Below are 22,357 nucleotides of genomic sequence, written 5' to 3' on the forward strand. Positions count from 1 at the left end.
TAAGTTTGCCTAATTTCTTATTTCATTACTGTGCAACTAACATTTCTAAATTTAATAATTGGATTTCAATGTATGGAAACCAACAAGTACCAACATGGGCTTTTATGGAACTTATATCCAATTCACTGCCTTCACCTTCATTTCTATCCTAAGGTGTTCGTTACCTCTCAGTTTTAGTCTCCAATGCCTGAGCCCAGTTGTTAAAAACTTTAGGATATAACATGTTAACTTCAACCAGAGGTTAGCAAACATTCAGCTCCCCGGAGCAGACAATCACCTGTTTCCTACATCTCAAATTGAGGCCAACTTTTAAACATGCAGGAATGGGTTGATAATGTTTAGTGACCTCTTTCTCAAAGGCAAAGTTAACTTTCTTGAAATTTCTTAATAAGTTTTGCGAAGAAACACTTTTTATTTCCCTTTTTATACCACTTGAAAAAGCAATAGATGCTACAATTATATGGGAAAAGTGGGGTGTCTAAATGTTTCTAAATTTGTTCTGTACTGTGGAAATCGATAAATATTGTGTCTAAAAATTAGCAAACACTGCCTGGAACCTTTTGATGCAAACTCAAAAAATGCATTTGCAAAGGTATAGTTACATTAAGTAGATTTAAGGCACTGCCAGCTTACAAGGTTTGTGAGACTTGTTGTTTCACTTAATTTATCTAATTGCAATACTAAGTTACTACTACTTATAATTAACTAGCCATTAAAATGGCAAACGCTAACCTGGAGCACTTCTAAGTGTTAATTTAGCTTTCACAAGTACATGCATCAGTCGTTTCACAAAGTGAAGGTACTCATTCATAAGAGTGAGTTCACTGAATTGCACTTAACAATTTGCACTATTTACATAATTGCAACTCTTTGAATTCATTCACTGGAGCTCTTTTTACTGCGAGGATTTATGTGTGTTTTTCTCATCATTGGATAATTGTCAGTAGCTGCATGTCATTACAATTTCTGTAGGGTGCATGAACTGGGTGGTGACAGCTGTGTATACTGATTTATTCATGAGCTACTCCAATTAAGCAGGATATCCAGACCAAACACTTGAAGTGAGCAGATCACTCATTTAACACAGAAGTAATGTTCTCTCTCTTCCTCTGTTACTCACCTCACACACACACACACACACACACACACACACACACACACACACACACACACACACACACACACATGCTGGGGGCCTCAGGCTCCCTCCTGTACTGTACATAGTGTTTTATGAATAAAATGGAAACTCCTTCAGACATTATCATATTATTATTACAAATGGGAATTAAGATTCATGGAGATAATTTGAAGTGGGTTTTGCTTGTACTAATTATATAATCTTCTCCACCCCCACATTTTTGTTCTGGCCTATTAAGAAAAATGTCTTGAGAGTGCATTGTGGTGTTTTTTGGTGTGTTTTATCTTGTTGAAAATGTTATGAGAAATTCAATTACATTGGTACATTTGCATTGATTTGTCATTATTGTGCTGAGGTGGGCCTCTTGCACGCAGAACTTTTAAAACAGCTCTATACTGTACTGTCCTTATTGGATAGAGAGGACTTAGAACCAACAAAGGCATTTTTTCATTTTCATGTCATTCACTGGTGCCAGAAAGTGTTATGCAGGTAATGGGTGCAATTGAGGAGGCATTCAAGTTAAACCGTTCAGCACTTAGCCACAATGCTTCTTTCTTGTGGGAAATTGCATCCATCTGAGTCTTGTCTTGCTCGTACCAAAGGCAGACAAGAAGAGCATTGATGGTCTTGCCCATGGACTCTTACACCTTGTCTACACCAGTGTCTTACGTCAGAATCCGGTGGTGCTCGCAGCCAAGAGTAAAAATCTGTTTTTGGGTTGCAGCTACTTGCGTAAAGCATAATGAAACTTGGGTTTTTATGCAACCTGTGTACACAGCTGATTGATTCAAGCTAAATATTTTCTAGCGTCGGATGTGCACAAGATGCACAGCTGAAAACTGTGACTGAAATGCTTTCAGTGTAGACAGCCTCTTATTTGAGAAACAGTCCAACCAGAATCAGAACGTCAGCCACTCAGTTGCCAGTTATGTGTTGTCATGTACTCTTACTTTATCCAACCACTACATGCATTGTAATTTGTTTTAAATATATCAAATGCAACTATAATGTCATGCAATTGACGTTGATGTGTTTTTCTTTCTGTCTCTCCTGTAGATAACCACACCATGGCGTCCCACTCAGCAGTGAGAATTCGTATTCTGGATGTAAATGACAATCCTCCTGAACTGGCCACACCGTACGAAGCCTCTATTTGTGAAGATGCCAAACCAGGCCAGGTAAGTTTCTCCTGATTCAAAATAAAAAATCTAGTAATTTCATATGTATTTTCACAGAAAGAATTTCATCTGTAAATGTCTGTGTTGATGATATTGAAGGCAGGAGCTAAAAGGCACTTGAAGAAACAGCGCTGTGCCAAAGCACTAATGAATTACATTAACAGCATAACAAACAAATACTTTTAACAATGCCACAAAGAAACCTATTACCTGCGGGTAATTCAGATTGAAAGGCAGCACCAAAAACAATGCACAGCCCACGCAATGTTGAGCACACCACATTTGTTAGTGTACAAAACTCAAAGCTGGTTATTGATGTGAAGCGCGATGAAGTGTACTCAGCCGGGGGTAGTATGATAGAACATCAGTAATTGATTTTTGCACTATACACATTAATCACAATAGTGCTATAGGAAGAAGTACTTACTGCAAGTAAGTCATTCATACATAAAACAATTACCCACAAATATCAGTTACATAGCTCCATTCCAATACATGTATCTTTACATCAAACGTTTTTAATATTCTTAATTTTCATTAGTCACTATTCCAAAAATACACATTGTTAAAGCATTATTCGACTCTGACCTCTATCTTAACTGAAGATAGGAATAGACAGAAGAGAAGTTTTGATCTACGTCAGTGAAGGTGTCTGGTACTAAGAACTCTTTGTTCTGTGAGCTCATTTCATTTAGACTAAATTGGTGAGTCACAGATGGCAGCATGGTCACCGGCTTATCTAATGTAGTACCTGCCTTCCACCAGCATTTTGTCATTTAAGTTCCCTGGACTTAAATGACGAACCATTTAAACCATGATGATACAGCCATTCTATGTGTAACATATTGGAAGAGACTCACCTACAATAACACATAGCATGTGAAAGGATATGTAAAAAGACTGAAGAGTAAAATAGAAGATTTTAATGATGTGTGACAACTAAATGAGGAAATTGAGTCTGAGCCCTTTAACACACTAACAGTAACAAATACGTGCGTGTGGTCATTTAAATGTAAAAGCCATAAACTGGCAAAACTGCCAGGAAGCAGAAGCGTGTGAAGATAAAATGTAAGGAGTAAACGAACCTGTACATCAGCATCACAGGTTAGATTTGTGATATCTGTGCATTGATACAGCAAAGCAAAAGACCAGATCACAATGTATTGTTGAGATTTATTTTGTCCTTAAATTCAAGGTTTCAACCAAAGGCGTCATTGGCAAATTGAAGTTGCTCAGGCATGACCTACAAAATGTACACACTTCCTATGACACATGTTGACAGTTGCTGGATGACACCCGATGGTCAAAAGTCAAGAGTTTAGAGTATTTTATCACAGATATTTTTGTATTGAGCTGTTTTGTCCTACTCGCACCCACAAGCCGTTTTCTTGTCCGTCTACAACTGCCGAATTATTTCCATATTTCTGGTTTGTATCATTTTCAGTTGCACACTGTGCTCTATCTGACACTTAATACCGATGGCAATTTATAACTCAGCTTGCAGGCGATGGCACAATTTGCCAGACTGTCAGAAAGACGGCCAGAAATAAACAGTTTTCCAAAGAATATATTTATTTTCTCAGTTTTTTTTTAATTTTTATTCAAGCTTGATGCAGATTAAAAGTCAGTAGCTTAGAGTGGTCGGAAAGGTAGGAAAGGCGCTATAAAATACAAGGCCATTTACAATTCATAGTTCACACATTTAAATATTGACATTTTTATTTATGTCAGTGCTGTGATTGTTTAAACTAAATATAGTGGAGTTGGGGAATTCCCATCTGAGTGGATACAGAATTTGTAAAAAAGATTTCTGCATTTCATTTAACGAGCTCTTTCTCAAAAACAATCATGAATTTGTTCCATTACAAAAGCTAAACAGTCAATGAAATGTAGTTCTGCTTATGGTAGTTCTCTACCTATTTTTTTGTTCAATCATGTCACACTCAAAGTGATACAGCAGTTAGCACAGATGAACATTAATTCCTAAATGGCAAACAGGTGACAAATTTTATGTTGCATCAATACCCAGCACCAATCAATCTACGGGAGCCTGTTTGAAAAATCAGGACAAAAAGGTAATACCATGGTTATATCTGATACTGTATCGCTATTAAAAAACGGACAGAGTCATTAAGGTGTTTTATTCTCCTTATACAGCCAACAGGCCTTTGGCTAAGTTAAACCCAATTATCATGTGCAGAGCAGAGGAATAATTAAAAAAAAGCAAGGCTTTAAAGTGGGGCCTCCATGCTGGAAGCTGCATTTACATGTGTAATGAGACTCAGGCCTCCCCTCTCCTTGATCCACAGACTGTTAACCACTTATAGCCCCCCTGTGCCTCCGCAATGCCGTCCGCCTGTGCCTTTCTAGGTCTGCTCTCCCTCACTCCCACCTCGCTCCCTCTCCCATCCGCGAGAGCCCACATTAACCTTCAGCTCCTAATCACCCTGAGATGATTAGTCTTCCAGCAAAAAGATCATTGCTGGCTCTCAGCATTGTAAAATAAAAGGTGTTTAATGCTCTCATTAGAGAGAAATGCAGAGAAATATGTCACAATGTAATTACAAACCAAAGATGGGGATTCCAAAGCCCTACAGGAGAATTTGACATTCAGCTTCATTGACGTCCGTGAGTCTGTCCACCAAATTCTGTTTTATTCTGCACTTATGACCGTCTATGTACAAGTGGCCGTCTGACAGGAACATCATTCATTTACATCGGCTCGATTTTTGCATCCCAGTTTTTTTTTGTCTCTTCTCTGTAGAGTCTCTTTTTTTCTGTTGTTGTGGGGAACTCTGTTGGAGTCGGCTGCTGAGATTGAATGAAAATGTGTTGCTTTGGGTCAAAGGCTTTCTAATGCTCATTTTCACCCTCAGGGGTAACCACTGTGGGCATGGGGGAAACAATGTTCTCCTCTATGTTATTTTCAGAATAATATATAAAAAATGAAAAAAAGTTTTCCTGTAGTTGTTGGCAGTCACTGCATTTTTTACCTTTGAAAAATGGAGTAAGTGGTGTGAAGAAAATCTTTTGATTTGCTTTGTCTGCGCTGGTGCAGAGCGTTGGTGTTCGTAGTATTTTATTTTCTCTGAGTAATGGCAAGGATAGAGCCTTTCTACTGCGGGCCTTTCAACTCAGAGAGAGAAGTGAATGAGCGAATCACTTGAATGAATTACTCGTATATCATATAATATATATACACCTTTCCATTGAAGTGAGACCAATAAACCTGAATGCAATGACAGGCTCAGGATGTTTAATCAAACATTTTTCTTGTAAACTGAAGTCAGTTTAATGCTACGGAATTTCTTCTCATCAATAAGTGAAATTTTGATTCACAGTACTCTAAGAAAATCAGAGATGCTGGCACTCTGCCCCTCACCAAAAACTCTTCGGTCTCTTGAGAGGTAATCAAGTTGTTTGGCAACTGTCCAATCAGAGCAATTTGGCCATGTCCGATGTTCAAGCCAGCACTTGCACAGGGATTTGGAGCAAACAAGATGTTGTCACACAGCCTTTATGAATCTCTGCCATGAATAAATTTATGCATATTTTGCTCTCCTCATTCTGCCTCTGCAACTTAGAAGAGTTCTGTGCCACTTTCTGAAATATCAGCCACAAACACGCGCACATACACACACACACCCACACACACACACACACACACACAGCTACAAGCACATAAACCATTTTTATTATCAAAATCACATCTGTAGTTATACTTTTGACTTCACAATACATAGGAGCAGAAATGACACTGTACAAGGGTTGAATGTATTTAGGTTTGCAGCATGTTAGCAATGCCGGGCTAACTTAGCCCAATTCATTATCTGCTATACATTCTCTTGTCATTAATTATCATACAGCAGAGTCACACAGTCTTTGCACAACTTATTTGATTCTAATTAATACGATATTTTATTAGTTCACATAAAGTTGTCTGTGCAGTTGGCCTGGGTATTAGATACAGGCTAAGTGTAAAATAATTAAATGTGCATATTCAATTCAAATAAGGGTAAAGCAGCGGTTAAAGCCAATGCTCTAGCACGTAAAATAATTGCTCCAATTAACATTTCACAAATGCTAACATTGTTGATAATTGTTTGCATCTGTGCTTTGTTTCCAGGCTTGTGCAAAACCATGTTTACTAAGTGTCAGCTTGGAATCCAACCAATAATAGTCAAGGATGTCACATTAAATCTCATCTCATTGTCTTCTCAAAGCAGGTCTGTTGATGTGTACAGTAGTACTGACAACTAGAAATATATTTGTAGAACATTTTCACTAACATAGTTTACTAAGCAGTGGGGAAGGGGCCTTCCCAGGATGAACTTATTTATTTATTCAGCAAAAGAAGATGCAAAAGGAGGGGCCCAGAGATATAAGCATCAGCCAACAGATGTTTGCTTGTAAAACAAGCTTCAATTTAGTTTCACCTCCCCAGCATGTTGTTAATCTTATTTTTTTTTACTTGGACAGGGCAACAGCTCTTGGAAATATGTATAATTGAGTCAATTTTTCTTTCACCTGGAATAGACGTCAAACATAAATATGCCTCTGGAGGACCCAGAGCCCTTTGCTCACTTCATCTGGCCTCTGTAAAAAGGAAGTAAGACAGGGTTATTGCTGTTTGTTCAGTGTCTAGCCTGTTTCACCTTTTTTTAAAGGTCTGCTACACTGGCAACTCCTTTTATTTTTCAATTGAATCAACTGTGAAATTGCTTGGCTCAAGGTTGACAACTTCTCCATGTTGACATTGCAAATCAGCTCATAAGGCATAATGAGTATCAGTTGATGGATAGCAGGACTTGATTGTGACTAATTATCAGTAAACAGTAATTTATTTTCAACATAAAATCAATCAATCAAGCTGTCAGTGGAACAAGGCACATGCCATCATGTACTTGGTGTTTTCTGTTGGTGGTGTTTTTTACCTATGCGACACATTCTATAAAAACACAGGTCAGCAAGTAATTTGTTTATGTTACTTTGTTCTTTTTTGTATGCGTGTGTTTGCGGGGATGTGACGTTGTGGGGACTCACCTCCCATATGGGGACCTTTCCCCACAACAATAAAAACCGTTGCATTCATCTCTTCCCTCTTGTCTGTCTGTCAGTCTGTATTTCCATATCAGCTGAATCTGCTTACGCTCTCCGTTTACCACAAATTATATCATAAAGCCAATTATACATGCCTGTCGCTTCACACACGCATGCTACAAGGAAATGAAGACACGCTACACACACCCACACACATGCTGTATACACACAGCCTTAACTGTCACACTTTCAATACGTCAGATCAACCCCCGGTTTAGTAAGCTAATGAGGAGCGTTCCTTTGTCTCCTGTTGTGTGCTGTGTTATCAACCAGTCTCGTTCATGGAGTGTCAGCTCCCTGGCTCAGGTCTTGCTTTCGGTGGAACCACAGAGAAAATCAGATTAACCTAAGCCTTTTAACTGCGGTTGGATTTGATCCCATTCGAGAGTTGGCAGCACAACCTATTTTGTTTGTGTTTAGAGGGAGAATACATGTGGAGCGAAGGGGAGGGGTTGGCAGAGAAGTAAATACAAAATAAATGGGTGACACAGGCTAAGCAGCTTTGCTTGGGGACACAGTTGAAGCCAGGGCCATGACGTGTGTTGAATAGCTTCTCACCTTTTATCTGCTATTTAGTTTGATGGTCAGAGGTGGAAAGAGAAAGCAAGACAAGTGACTTTACAGTAAGACAGAATGAGGGAAGAAAGTTCAAGGAAAAAGGCGTTGGGTAAATACAGATTGGATTCACACTTCTATGATACTATCATGCAGAACAATCCATTTATTAGTCACAGGTTCATCAGTACAGTAAATATAATTATATCCTCCTCTTTCTATCTGCAGTTTAGATTTTAGCATACACCGGTAGAACATTCCGAAATTCCAAACAAAGACAAATTACTGCAAAAAGTTTTATCCAGGTCATTTCATTTTTTATTTTTTTTTATGTCCTGATTTGACTAGAAGTGAGTTCTTGTCCCATTAGCAATGACTACGTAAAGCAGGACAGAGAGACGCTATTTTTGCCTTGGGCCTTAAAAACCCTCATTTGCAACACAATCTGACAAACACAAATTTGAACTGCTATGCTTTTGAGGACTCTCATTGGTGTAATGTATTCCATGACCCATAACCTTAACCCTCACAACCAACCCAGGTTGAGTCAAACTTCAACAAATAAAAATGACCACATCCTGTTACTCTGGATAACAGTGTTATGTAAATCAATAAAATTCAAATATAAAAGTATATCTGCATTAACAAAGCCAACAGGGGAGCAATTTAGTGCCACACATATCACTCTGCTCAAAACCACCAATTTCTAAATGAGCCTCACAGTTCTTAAGATGTGATTCACTTTCGCTAGTATGACCATTTAGCCATGTATTGGATCAGTCAAAAATAACAAAAAGCTTGATGATGTTATAGTTATTGTAGTTCACAAGACTTAAATCCCCTTTTGATGTCCACTATTGTGGATTAATTTCCTGATTTGCCCATTTTCCCCAATCTGCTGCACCTCAAGGAATGAAACGTGAACAAAATCTTCGCCTCTCAGCCCATTCCTCGCCCACCTCGTGGTATTTATCTGACTGAATGCAGAGGGACAGATATCACATAGTGCCATGTGTGCAGAACAAAAGGCTGGGTGGAAAGCCAAATACTAAGTATGGCCTGGGGTAACCAAGGCCTGTCAGCTCTGCCGTGCCGCCTCACAGCTGGCTGAGTGTGTCACTGCGACAGATCACCTCAGTTTGGCCATGTCACCGCCAACCTCCAACCCCTAGGAGAGTTGGTTTGAAATAGCTAAATGTTAGGCCTGTCTGAAACCCACTCATCACATACACGTGAACGCAACAATTACTCACCTCATTCAGATACAGAATGCATGCTCAAACACACACACACGCACACACGCACACACACACACACACACACACACACACGCACGCAGGCACGCAACAGAAGTGAGTAAAGGAAGAAGCAAACAAACACTGATGAGGAAAAAAGCCAGACAGACTCAGTTTTGCCAGACAGTATTTCATGAGTAGGAGACTAAATGAGTCATCTGTTCTTCTCACCAAATGCCTCTTCCTTTTATCTCTACAATGTTAACGTTGAATCAGACAAACCAGTAGCCGAGAGAGACACTGGAATATTCACTGTTTTCTGCAATGTCTTTTTTTTCTTTTTGATTTTCCCTGTTCATGTCAATGTTTACATTACAGCGAACATTAACATTAACAATGTTAACATATTCGTTAAGCTAGTGTATACTGTCTATCTACTGTTTATGCTAATGATGTAAATCCCCAAACATGTCATGTGATTACAAGTAAAAAGCAAGCATTGTAGCATTTGTAATATAGGCATACCAATTTTTTTTTTCATAGAATACTGTCTAGTGTTTTACTCTGAAAAAAAATTCTTGGCTTTTAATTATATTTTTTCTTTTTTTCTTTTGATGCTGGTCCAAAAAAAGTATAAAGAACAATCTTCCATCCTGAAATTGAATCAAGTTCAGACCAATGCATTGAGACATTTAATGCTCCACTGGACACAATGAGGATGCTTTTTACCACTGAAAATAATGGATGTGTTTGAAAACACACCTCTGCACTTATAGTGCATTCCAAGCTTCAGAGATGAACCACTCTCAGCCCATATTAAGTAGTTGTGTGTTTGTTTATTTATTTATTCATTTCCTCCCTGTTCCCATCGTGAAATGGTTGATTTCTGCTGTGAATGAGTAAGCCACCTCCCTTTCGCAACCTTGACCTTTCACACACCTCTAGGTGCTCATGATATGGGATGTACTTTTGGGAAAGTCTCCCTTCTAGCTTTCCAGTGATGCAAGAGATTTAAAGGGGTCAGGAAAGGGGGCCGCGAGATAGAAATCTAATTAGGTGATTGTGCTTGCGGGAGCTTCGCTATAGCTGCTCGATAAACTCCCACACGCTTGCTCTGCTCCTCTCCCGCTTCACTCTCTCTCTCTCCCTCGGCAGTTTGCACTCACCCCGAGACACCGCCTGAGAGTCCCCCTGCTAGGGGTACAGTCACAGGACGCAGATCATGGCTCACTTACTACGTCTTCACTATTTCTTAAAAGAAGTGAGGAGTTTCATCCCTCAGCTGATAACAAAGCTTTTGCTTTAAGTGTCTTCTCACTGTGTATTGACTAGATGCGTGGTGGTCTTTGAAATAATGAAACGTAACTTAAAAACCGCATGGTGCAGTTATTCATGTGAGTTATACGGTAGTGTGGCAGCTTTTGCAACCCTGTGTCCTGCAAATGTTATTTGTATACAACTACTGTGCATTAACACCGTGTACTTGTTAGTAATGGTAATGTAGACACAGACAAAGCATGATAGTGTAATGTTTAACTAACCCTTATGATGGGGGAAACACTATTGCTGCATTGTTTTATTTGCTTAACTTTAAATATATGGTATTGTAATCTTATTTTAGTTGCCAACCATCGATATAGTTGGCTAGCTAGTTAGAAAATATTAGCAGTCAATGTTTTGCTGATACATTCAGCACAGTATGAACATTAGGTCTGAGACTGTATGTAAAAGAGAAATGTAATCTTAACATTTCACAAAATGTATTTTGCTATGAATCAGAGCCTCTGTCTCAAAAGCGATAAAAGCCATTACAGAAAGAATAGTAATCCGGACAATGGGTCAGGATGTGAGATGGCATGTAATGATATGTTCTCTCTTATAAACACCTTTGTAGGAATACAGGCAGAAATTCCTGGTTCATTTCCAAGTGTTCGTCTCAAGAGCAGATTCTGCAGCGCAATGGAAGAAGCGTGTGATTTGCCCTGAAATCATGCCGATGCATTTTGTAATTACAAAGTCAGCCATATTATCCCAAACAACCTCCCTGAGCTGTGGGTATGACTAAGCCTGTTCTGTGTCTGTGATGCAACGTCAATGCTGAGGAGCTGTTTATTGTGAAGGTACAATTGTAGCCCGGAAGTGTGCTCGGCAGTAGCTTAGTCACAGTAATGCATAGCCACGACTCAGGCTCATAAAAAAATGAGTTGTGTGCAGTGCCAAAAATGAATGAGGCTGTCTTTCGCAGGCACGCAACATCAGCTTAAAAGTTACACAATAAAGCAGATGTCTTTATGTCCCAGAAGTGTGTGAAATATACAGTTGTGTGAAAAAGTGTTTGCCCCCTTCCTGATTTCTTATTTTTTTGCATGTTTGTCACACTTAAATGTTTCAGATCATCAAACAAATTTAAATATTAGACAAAGATAACACAAGTAAACACAAAATGCAGTTTTTAAATGAAGGTTTTTATTATTGAGGGGGAAAAAAAATCCAAACCTACATGGCCCTGTGTGAAAAAGTGATTGCCCCCTAAACCTAATAACTGGTTGGGCCACCCTTAGCAGCAACAGCTGCAATCAAGCGTTTGCGATAACTGGCAATGAGTCTTTTACAGCGCTGTAGAGGAATTTTGGCCCACTCATCTTTGCAGAATTGTTGTAATTCAGCCACATTGGAGGGTTTTCGAGCATGAACCGCCTTTTTAAGGTCATGCCACAGCATCTCAATCGGATTCAGGTCGGGACTTTGACTAGGCCACTCCAAAGTCTTCATTTTGTTTTTCTTAAGCCATTCAGAGGTGGACTTGCTGGTGTGTTTTGGATCATTGTCCTGCTGCAGAACCCAAGTGCGCTTCAGCTTGAGGTCACGAACAGATGGCCGGACATTCTCCTTCAGGATTTATTGGTAGACAGCAGAATTCATGGTTCCATTTACCACAGCAAGTCTTCCAGGTCCTGAAGCAGCAATCCAAAGAAATTCAGGAACAAATGAGAAACAAAGTAATTGAGATCTATCAGTCTGGAAAAGGTTACAAAGCCTTTTCTAAAGCTCTGGGACTCCAGCGAACCACAGTGAGAGCCATTATCCACAAATGGCGAAAACATGGAATAGTGGTGAACCTTCCCAGGAGTGGCCGGCCGACCAAAATTACCCCAAGAGCGCAGCGACGACTCATCCAAGAGGTCACAAAAGACCCCAGAACAACATCCAAAGAACTGCAGGCCTCACTTGCCTCAATTAAGGTCAGTGTTCATGACTCCACCATAAGAAAGAGACTGGGCAAAAATGGCCTGCATGGCAGAGTTCCAAGACGAAAACCACTGCTGAGCAAAAAGAACATAAAGGCTCGTCTCAGTTTTTCCAGAAAACATCTTGATGATCCCCAAGACTTTTGGGAAAATACTCTGTGGACTGACGAGACAAAAGTTGAACTTTTTGGAAGGTGTATGTCCCATTACATCTGGCGTAAAAGTAACACGGCATTTCAGAAAAGGAACATCATACCAACAGTAAAATATGGTGGTGGTAGTGTGATGGTCTGGGGCTGTTTTGCAGCATGATGTCTAGCTTTTGAGGATCTTTTGGTCTACCTCACTTTGTCAGGCAGGTCCTATTTAAGTGATTTCTTGATTGAGAACAGGTGTGGCAGTAATCAGGCCTGGGTGTGGCTAGAGAAATTGAACTCAGCTTTCCAAAGATGTGATAAACCACAGTTAATTTATGTTTTAACAGGGAGGGGCAATCACTTTTTCACACAGGGCCATGTAGATTTGGATTTTTTTTTTCCTTAATAATAAAAACCTTCATTTAAAAACTGCATTTTGTGTTTACTTGTGTTATCTTTGTCTAATATTTAAATTTGTTTGATGATCTGAAACATTTAAGTGTGACAAACATGCAAAAAAATAAGAAATCAGGAAGGGGGCAAACACTTTTTCACACAACTGTATATATATATCTACAGTATTGTTGTTTGAATAATCAATTCACAGGTGGATGATAAATGAGGGACACATTGTTCTGGAAACGACAAGCATGAGAGACAGATACGTTGGAGAAGATAAATGCAAAAGAGAAAGAATCAAGAGGAAACGGAAATCTCAGTGAGGAATATACAGAGCAGCCTGAAGAGGCAGAGAGGAAAAGATAGAGAGAATAATTCTGTCCAGTATACAAAGCCATGTTTCACCTGTTATAAGTACTGTGTCCCTTAAAGAGGAGACGGCTGTTGTAACAGCTATTGGTTTTATATATTTCTGTTGATCTTATCTGATACTGTAAGGTTTTGTGAGACAACACAAAGGAATCACAGCCAATGAACATCCTGCTTTAATCATTCTGAGAAATGCCTCACTTAATAACAGTTCTGGGATTTGTTTGTCGTGTGCATCTCTGCGGATCTCTAACAGTGCCTCTAAGCAGTTTGCTCGTGTGTATGTGAGGGTGAAACAGAGGTGTGAGGTGAGGGGAGATTATGTGTGCAAAAACTAATTATTTGTATTTCTTTGACTTCCAAGTCAAAATATATTCAGCGGGCGTTTTACAAGGTTGCACAAAGATGAAACTATAATTACCCACTTGTAGTTGTATTCCTCCACCAACCAGTCATTTTGCAGTTTCAAAATGTCATCACTTTGTATGAATTCTTGAGTTATGCCCAAAACATGTTTTCTAAGGTCACAGTGACCTTTGACCACCAAATCAGTTCAGCCTTCAGTCCAAGGGGACGTTTGTGCCAAAGTTGAAGGAATTCGCTGAAGGTGTTCCTAAGATATCATATTCATGAGAATTAGATAGACATGGGGTCACAATGATGTTTGACCATCAAATTCTAATCATTTCATCCATTAGTCTGAGTGGACATTTACACCAAATTTGAAGAAATTTCCCTCAGGCATTCTTGATATATCGCTGTCATGAGAATGGGCCAGATGTACGTGGCTACGGATGGACTTACTCACAGACAACCAGAAAACACAATGCCTGTCGCCAGCACGGAGGCATGAAAAGCCATTTGTGGATGTTATAGATTGCCTTTCTGTCTCTTTCCACTGCCCGTCACAATTTATATAGTCATGTTGTGCAATTTTTGTGATGGAAAAAATTCTCTCAATGAGCTTCCTGACCCGATTTGATGTGTTCTGATTCCTCCTCATACAATTGATTGAAAGGTGTTGGTTGTTTAAGTTGATTATTAAGGAATGTAGAGTTGTTCACATTCAGAGAGGGATGGGCTTTTGGTAAACAAGTCTCAGCGCTATGAAAATGTGTTTGACAGAAAATAAAGAAACTGAGCTTCCAAAAAATCAGTGGCATTACTTAGTTTTTCCATGTAGATTAAAGATTAAATAAAACGTTTGTGTTATTGACAAAATGACATTTGCCATATGTGCTACATGTCCATTGCATGCTGTGATAGACAACACAACAGCAGTAGATACAGAGCATGGAGACAGCTGTTTGGTAGAGGGACACAAGCATTCTGAACTATACAAACGTGTTAAAACTTTACTGAATTAAAAAGTAGTTTAATGCTATATGCTACTGCTATATAATAATGGTAAACATTTTCTTTAAAAAAAGGTATAGTTTGGCATCTTGGAGACGGAGAGCGCCATAGGCAGATTAATACCACTGTCATCTGTCTGGCGCAAAGACTGGAAGCAGATGGAAACAGCTAGCTTAGTTCTGTTCAGTTGTTCTAAAACTAGCCTACCCGCCCCTTTAAGCCTCACTAATTAACACTTATTTTGTTTGTTTACAAAATAAACCACAGTAATACCCACAAAAACTGAAGCATGAAACCCCCGAATTCACCGTTTTTGGGCCAGGAGGAATCTGTCATTTTCTTGAGTCTAGTCTGATAGGCAACTTCCTGCAATTTTTTTACACTTTGGTTTTTGAATGTATTAAACAAATAAAATATGCCATGTTAATTGGTGAGTTTAAGAGATGCTTTCAAACTTTAAAATGTAATCAAATTTTGTAAAAGTTAGGGTTTATAATTCTCTTCAAAAACCTGCCTTGCCAAGACGCTTACTCCAGAGCAGTGACTTGACAGCTGTAAATACTAACAATAGCCATGTTAGTTGTTTATGTTCATAATGATAATTTTGGAGGAGTGGCTTTTGAGGGTAGCCTGAAGGGAAGGGCTGTCAGTGTTGCTGACTTTCTCGCTAGATTTAGCACTTATAGCGCGTGCAATCAAGAAAAACAGATCATTCCACAAATGTATTATCAAAAGAATAGAACCATTATTTAAAAATGGGAAGAAAATATAGCTTTAAAATATTCTCAGGCAAAATGTACAAAGTTTTTTGTCACACACATAATAGAATAGCTATTGTTAGCTCAAGGCGAGCATCATTCGAAGCACTAACTGATGATGGATTATACAATCCTACATGTTTTGGGGAAGATGTCATTGGAGTTACTGTTTTCAGTAACTGTGTTTATATAGTTTCAAGACACTGAGATAAAATGTAGAATAATACCACAAGGGGATTCAAGTTTAGTTTCAGAGCCTTAAGGGTAAAACATTTCAGCCGAAACCTCTAATAGCTTGACTCGTCATCCCGCTGTTCTGTTGGTCAACATTCAAGCTACCTCTTAAAAACACATTTTAGTGTTTGTACTGCACTGTCCATTGTTTTCAACTTTGAATCTTTATTTTATTCAGCTACACTGAAGAGTACATCTTTCTTTTAGCTTTTTTTCAGTGAAAGTGCGTAGCAAAGAAAAGGTGAGGGAAATTGAAAATAATAACAAAGAGGTGGACTCAAACATGATGCGATATGAAAATATCCTTCTTCAGCTTGTTGGCTGCAGATTCACAGGATGAGAGGACGATGAATTGTCACCAAGAGGCCTGCGTTAGGGTGAAAGGATCTCCGAGGGCTGTTTGATGTCTGCTCAGCTCGCAGTGAATCATATCTCACCTTATTGTGTTCACACAGAGTTCTCAAAATTGGATCACAGTTGAGTTTTATCTTTGAATGTAGATCACTATTATTTTGTAACATCAGATACGAGGACTAGACTCTCACTGAGCCTCTGTGTCTGTCTTTATGTTCCTCTGCACATTAGCATTTATACCTTACCCTCTCTTGGAGCAAATAAGGCAGCCTCACAGGATATGGTAGTCCTTTTCTATTGAGAAAAAAAGCTCTTTAGCAAGGCTTTTTATGATAGTTTAGCATTTTTTATATGTTGCTGTGTCAACTTTCTGAAGAAAGATGTTTTTTTGTATCTCTTTGTGACTATGGCTCCTTTGAACTGCACTTTGACAGGAATTCTTCTCAGTCTGTTGCATCCAAGTATCCAAATGTAAAGTGTAAAGTGTTTTTCATATTAATTTTCTTGTTCCCATTGAGTGGATCTGAGCAGGAAATCTAACCCTGTTTATTCTCTGCATGGGTTGCTTCTCTCTTCTTAGCTAATTCACACCATCAGTGTGGTGGATAGAGACGAGCCACAATCTGGTCACCGCTTCTACTTCACCTTGGCCCCTGAAGCCTCCAGCAATCGACACTTCACCCTCTGGGATGTCAAAGGTGAGAGGGCAAAGGTCATTGTTTAGGGGCTATTGGTAAAGTAGCATATTTAGCTATAGCTGTGCTAATGGCATTATCAGCATTATTTGATTTTTAAGTTACAATGGTACTAAGCAGGAGTCCGTAAATTGTAATATTTTTTGTGAGTGGGTTTGTTCGCATTTTAAACATGCACAGGTGAAGCAACATTATATGCTTGATGATATGTTTTCGAACAAAAGACAATTCATAGAGTACACTGAGGATGTTGACAAATCACAGGGGGCATTTTTTGAATACATGTTCCTGTCCTCCTACCAGTTCCATTAAAAATAATTGCAAGCCATTGCATGTCTGACACAGTTTTGAGTTGTTGTTTTTGTTTCTTTTTACATTAATAGCATTTTCTATGTAATTTTCTCTATATTTTCAACACTTTTTTTTAACACAGAATCATTCCTTGATTCACCTTGAATAGAATTTCAACAGCAAACTTGCTTAGCGTCATCATGTAAATTGCATTTTGTATGAAAACAAAAAAACATACACATGCTGTATCTGCACAATGTAAGGACACATTAAAATCACCATTGATGACTTTGCTTTGTCAGGAAGATTTGGTTTTGTTCATGCTTGTCTGTGTTTTTGCGAACGCGCTTGCAGATCCCTCGTTTAGAGATGTGTACCTAACTGAATGTGACATCTGGTTAAATCAAGATTGATCTGACACCAGGAAAATGTCAGGGGAGCAGCCCGAGCAAGGGAAATGTCACCGCATGAAGGCAGCGAGGCCGGCTGCAGCCCCATTACATGTGTGTGAATGGATATACACGTAACATGGGACGTGTGTAAAGTAAACACACATACTGTACACACATATGCATAGACCGGAAGAAACATGACAATAGTGTCCCTCTGGCTCTTTCGTTCTCTCCTACACACAAATACGCACACACATACACACACCAACACGTCATGCAGACCATCAGGATCTGCTTTTCTTTGATTACATTTTTTTCGACAACCTCTGGCTGCGTGTATGTATGCTAAGGGAGAATGAGTAATAATCACAGTATATTCATGCATACATATAAGAATGTCACTATTCACCCCATTTACCAACATACAAATACAGACACAAATACAGACACACAAACACGACAGTAGACCGTATATATTTGGGAGGAAGACAAACAAAACCCTGCATAGCCTTTTGATCCTCCCACCCCTCTTTTTTGACTATGGTGTCTCTTTTCATTGACACATTTGTCAACCTGTCACTTTCAATCTGTCACTTTTTCTTTTCCCCATCATGGCCTCACATTGCGTTCTGTCTCCATGTCTTGACACAAAGTGATGAAAAGACTCCCCCCCCCCCCACCCCCCCATATTGCTAAAGGTTGAAGCAGTGTGAACCATATCATGCTTAAAAAGAAATCTCATAGGATGTGAAGCTGCGAGGAAAAAAGAAATTAACTTTTTAGTGGATTACCTTTACTTGTATTCAAAGCATGCGAACGTTTTTTTATTCCTCATTTTATTTTTGTAGGGGTTTGTCAGTCAGTGACAACATTTCAAAAAACCTTTTTGCACATGTGCTACTGTGGGACACATTTTTTAAAGCGTGAATGGCAACGCTAAAATAATACAACATCCGGGAGGAGTCCTACTTTTCAGTAGAACAGCCACACGACGTTGTTAAAGTAATGCTACACTGTACAAGTCCTCACGTTGCTCTTCAGTCATTTTGTTTAGTGTCACTGCATTTGTTTTCTGTGACTTTGTGCCTTTAACTGAGTACAAAATATAAAGAAACTATTTTACATATTGCGGCAGGGTTTTAAGTTTAAGATTGTCCACAAAAGAAAAAAAAAGATTTCTGGCTCAAATGCTTTAATGACCATTGCTGACTGGTGGCCATGAGACTGCTGTTTGCATCCAGATTCCTTCCAGCAGTCAACATCGCTTTCTCTGAACTATGATCATGATCTTTACCAAACTATAACCAAGTAGTTCATCATGCAAGGGGTGTGGCTCTAGAGACGTCAGTATCAGTCGGTTGGTCAGTTCACCTCTTTATTAACTACTTTCAGATAAAGGTGGACGTGGGATTGTTGTTGTTCGTTTTGATTCAGAACAACAGAAGATGTCTCAGTCTATAAGTATTCATACTGTATGTTTTGGAGAGAATCTAAAGCAGACAGCCATGAAGGACAATGCTGTGTAAAAGTCAAAAGGACAAACTCAGGGGCGTAACGTTCCCGCACATAAACAGTAATATGAAGATTGTTCTACATGTGCCAGAGGAGCTCTAGGGCGACATGGATAACAGTGATATATGCTCTGGGAGATGGATTGCTTGGTATCCGCAAGTCTGCTCACAAAGCTTCTCTGACTATATTTGTCAAAGCCTCCTCCTGTATTCTTTGTTACATTTGTCTATGTCTCTGGGAGAGGGCTCATATATACACACACACACACACACACACACACACCGGTGAAGTTTAATTTCAAACAGTGGCTCTCTCTCGCTCATTTTCTCTCCTGTTTTAGTTTGAAGAAGAAAAAAAAAGACACATGATAAATGTTAATAGCACAAAAGCAGTTCTCTTCCCCGGTGAAACGATCTCCTGGCCGGAGTCCTTGAACTATGCATTAAAGAAAATTATTCATTCAGACTATCACAAGGATGGTACTTTTCTGTCTTTCATTGTTATTTTTTAATCAAATGAAAAAAACATATTACATTGTCAACAATGATTTCTCCTGACATTTTAGTAATGTCAAAGGAGTCTGCATGATCAACAACCCCACCTTTGGTTCTACTTCCAACAGTACAGAGTTTAGTAGAAGAAAAAAATAAAAGCACTCACTGGATGGAGTTTCATCGATTCCACCGCAGTCTGGTAAAAAACAGACATCAGTGAGCAGACAAACAGGTTTTGTTCTTAAGTCGCTCATGTGTTATCCTCTGCTTTACCTTGTCTCTCTGACCCCCACCCTCCGACAAACTCACACCACCCGCCCAGACAACACAGCTGGCATCCGGACCCAGCGGTCAGGCTTTAACCGCCACGAGCAGAACGTATACTTCCTGCCTATCCTGGTGGTTGACAGCGGGCCTCCCTCCCTCAGCTCCACAGGCACCCTGACCATTCATGTCTGTGGCTGCGACACAGGTGAGATCTACTGAAGGAGCTGCACCATTATTAACATCATCATCAATGTCACCTCCGTGATCATTAGCAGCAGTGCTAAAAAGGTCATTTACATGCCATTGTTTTGGTTAGCAAACAGTTCTTATCAGCTAATATTTGGGGAGAACAATAAACACAAGGGCACAGATCTGCAGACAAATGGCCCTCAACAGGGATTTTAGAGGGGTGTAATATCATATTAAAATGTTTTTCTCTTGATAAAAACAGTGCTTAATCATTATCCACTGACGTGACTCATAACTAGTTTTGAATCTGTACAGTAAATACATTTTTTTTTTCTTTTGCAACACAGAGGGAGCCATCCAGTCCTGCAATGCCACAGCCTATGTAATGAGTGCCGCTCTCAGCCCCGGGGCGCTCATAGCACTACTGGTCTGCATGCTCATCCTCATAGGTAAGCAGATGGATGGATGGATGTATTGATTGATGAATGAAGAGATTAATGTACTGGTGTATGATGGATGACAAGATAGTTCATTAGTATTGCTTTTTCGTGGTCATTGCTAAATTCAACTACTCCTGCAGGACCACACCAAGCATTATGTCCAGTGAAAAGGCACGACTGAGGGCTGCACCCGATGTTTGCTGCTCATAAAATCTTGCAACCAAGTATGTGTCTTTAAATGGATTGAACTCTTTCAAGTTATCTATATTTCACGAATGAAATTGCACACATGCAGTGGCAGAAAAAAACAAGTCGAATGACATAAAAAACAAGATCAATTTTTCATTTGCCTTTCATGAGCACCTTTCCTGTTGGACATTTCTGTTGGTGCCTTTCTGAGGAGAAAGCTTTTGTTTAAGCAGGAGCACAGACGTTGCCCGGGTTTATGAATGATATCAAGGCACTTTGATCCTCGGAACACAGACGGAGACAGAATGAATGGAAGTGAAGTGGAGAGGGGGGGGGGGGGGGGGGTTAGGTTAGAGAGAGCAAACAGGCAAAAGAGCTGCCTCAGCACTTGTGTAGCTGTGGAACAGCAGGCTTTAAATAGACGAGGCTTTCCAGACATTCTTTGATTTTCATACACAGACACGTACACACACGCCAACATACACATGCATGCTCAAGCTAGCCCTCTCAGAGCCCGAAGAGGTTTAGTATTGTCATATCTGAAAATTTTATGAGTTCGCTTTGAGTTCTCCCCCCCTCTGCATGTCTCAGCATCCCACTCCTCGGTGACAGAAAGAAAACGACAGCGCTGTCACGGTGTTTTGTTTCCCCCGCTTGCGCCTATACCCGTTTTTTCATTGTGCAGGCAGTGAATGATGGATGATGCGACACCCGGCCGCTTTAACTGTGACTTACATTGCTATCTATTTCTTTTAAGAGCTTTCCTAATGAGAGTTGTTAAAGCTCTGTCTACATTAACCACACCATCTTCTGGAGTGAACTTCAAAAGCAGAGCATCATTTATTCATCATGGTTTTAAAAGCCTCAACAAAAATGTTATGTACAAATCTAAGGCAACCTTTGCTGGCTATAAAAAAAAACTGTGTTTGCAGTGTATTGTGGTTTTGGTGTTCCGGGATAGATGGCATCCACTCAAAGGCTGTTGTTGAAAACAATTACCTGGTCTTAAAACCTGTGGAAAGGTAGACACTGTGAAGGAGAATAGAGTTACCTGCTGCAAAGATTTGTTTTCATTGCGGCCTTGGTGATTCGGACAAAACCATATTGCAGAGTAACATGCTGATGCTAAAGGCTGTGGTGAGTCAACTATTTGGGTAATTTTTCATGATTTGTGCCATTTTGAGTCTTATTGCAACGTTGATTCCAATAGTGTCCGTGACTCTAATCAGTGCATGCCACTTTGAGTGACTGGTAGGTAGAAAGTGGACTGAACAGGCCTCATCAAAGCACTAAAGGATAGGCAAAGTCGGAGTGCCTGGCTTCTGCCAGTCACCAGGGGGGCAGTGCAATCTCAGGGCTGCGGGTTCTGGTATCAGGGGTATGAGCAGTGTTTTCACAACTATCATGTGGTGTGAGTAATAGACGGGACTGAGGCATGTGGAAGCAATTTTATCGAATGCACATTTACCAACACTTTCCTGTTCCTGTTTTACACACACACACACACACACACACACACACACACACACACACACACACACACACACATAGTGTGTATCTGATCGTGCATGGTAAGCACACAGCCACACTCTTGGACAAATCACTTCTCACCTATAAACAGCAAAGCAATCCGTTCTCTCAATGTGCCATTACTGTGTGCTCCTTGCCTTCTCTTTCTCACACACACACACACACACACACACCCTCCGCACACACAGCATCTACCTAACCAGCCAGGCAGCCTGCACTCCCTCTCTCCAGAGGCTGGACCGCCTCTATTACATCAATTGTTGGATGATGAGAAAAATGAAAACAAATTTCTGCCTA

The 22,357-nt window shown here is 39.8% G+C and overlaps 1 protein-coding gene across 1 annotated transcript in view; it reads left to right on the plus strand.

The window, feature by feature from the left end:
• Positions 1-22,357, plus strand: part of cdh22 (cadherin 22) — a 78,380-nt gene that overhangs the window by 50,497 nt on the left and 5,526 nt on the right. Inside the window, exons 8-11 of the mRNA XM_076111011.1 lie at positions 2,195-2,316; positions 16,642-16,759; positions 19,768-19,917; positions 20,249-20,350. Coding sequence (XP_075967126.1) covers positions 2,195-2,316; positions 16,642-16,759; positions 19,768-19,917; positions 20,249-20,350 — 492 coding nt within the window. The remainder of the gene's footprint in view (positions 1-2,194; positions 2,317-16,641; positions 16,760-19,767; positions 19,918-20,248; positions 20,351-22,357) is intronic.

The sequence above is a fragment of the Anarhichas minor genome, unplaced genomic scaffold (assembly GCF_050575085.1).
Source record: "Anarhichas minor isolate MPS153535 unplaced genomic scaffold, ASM5057508v1 ptg000043l, whole genome shotgun sequence".
NCBI classification, from domain to species: domain Eukaryota; kingdom Metazoa; phylum Chordata; class Actinopteri; order Perciformes; family Anarhichadidae; genus Anarhichas; species Anarhichas minor.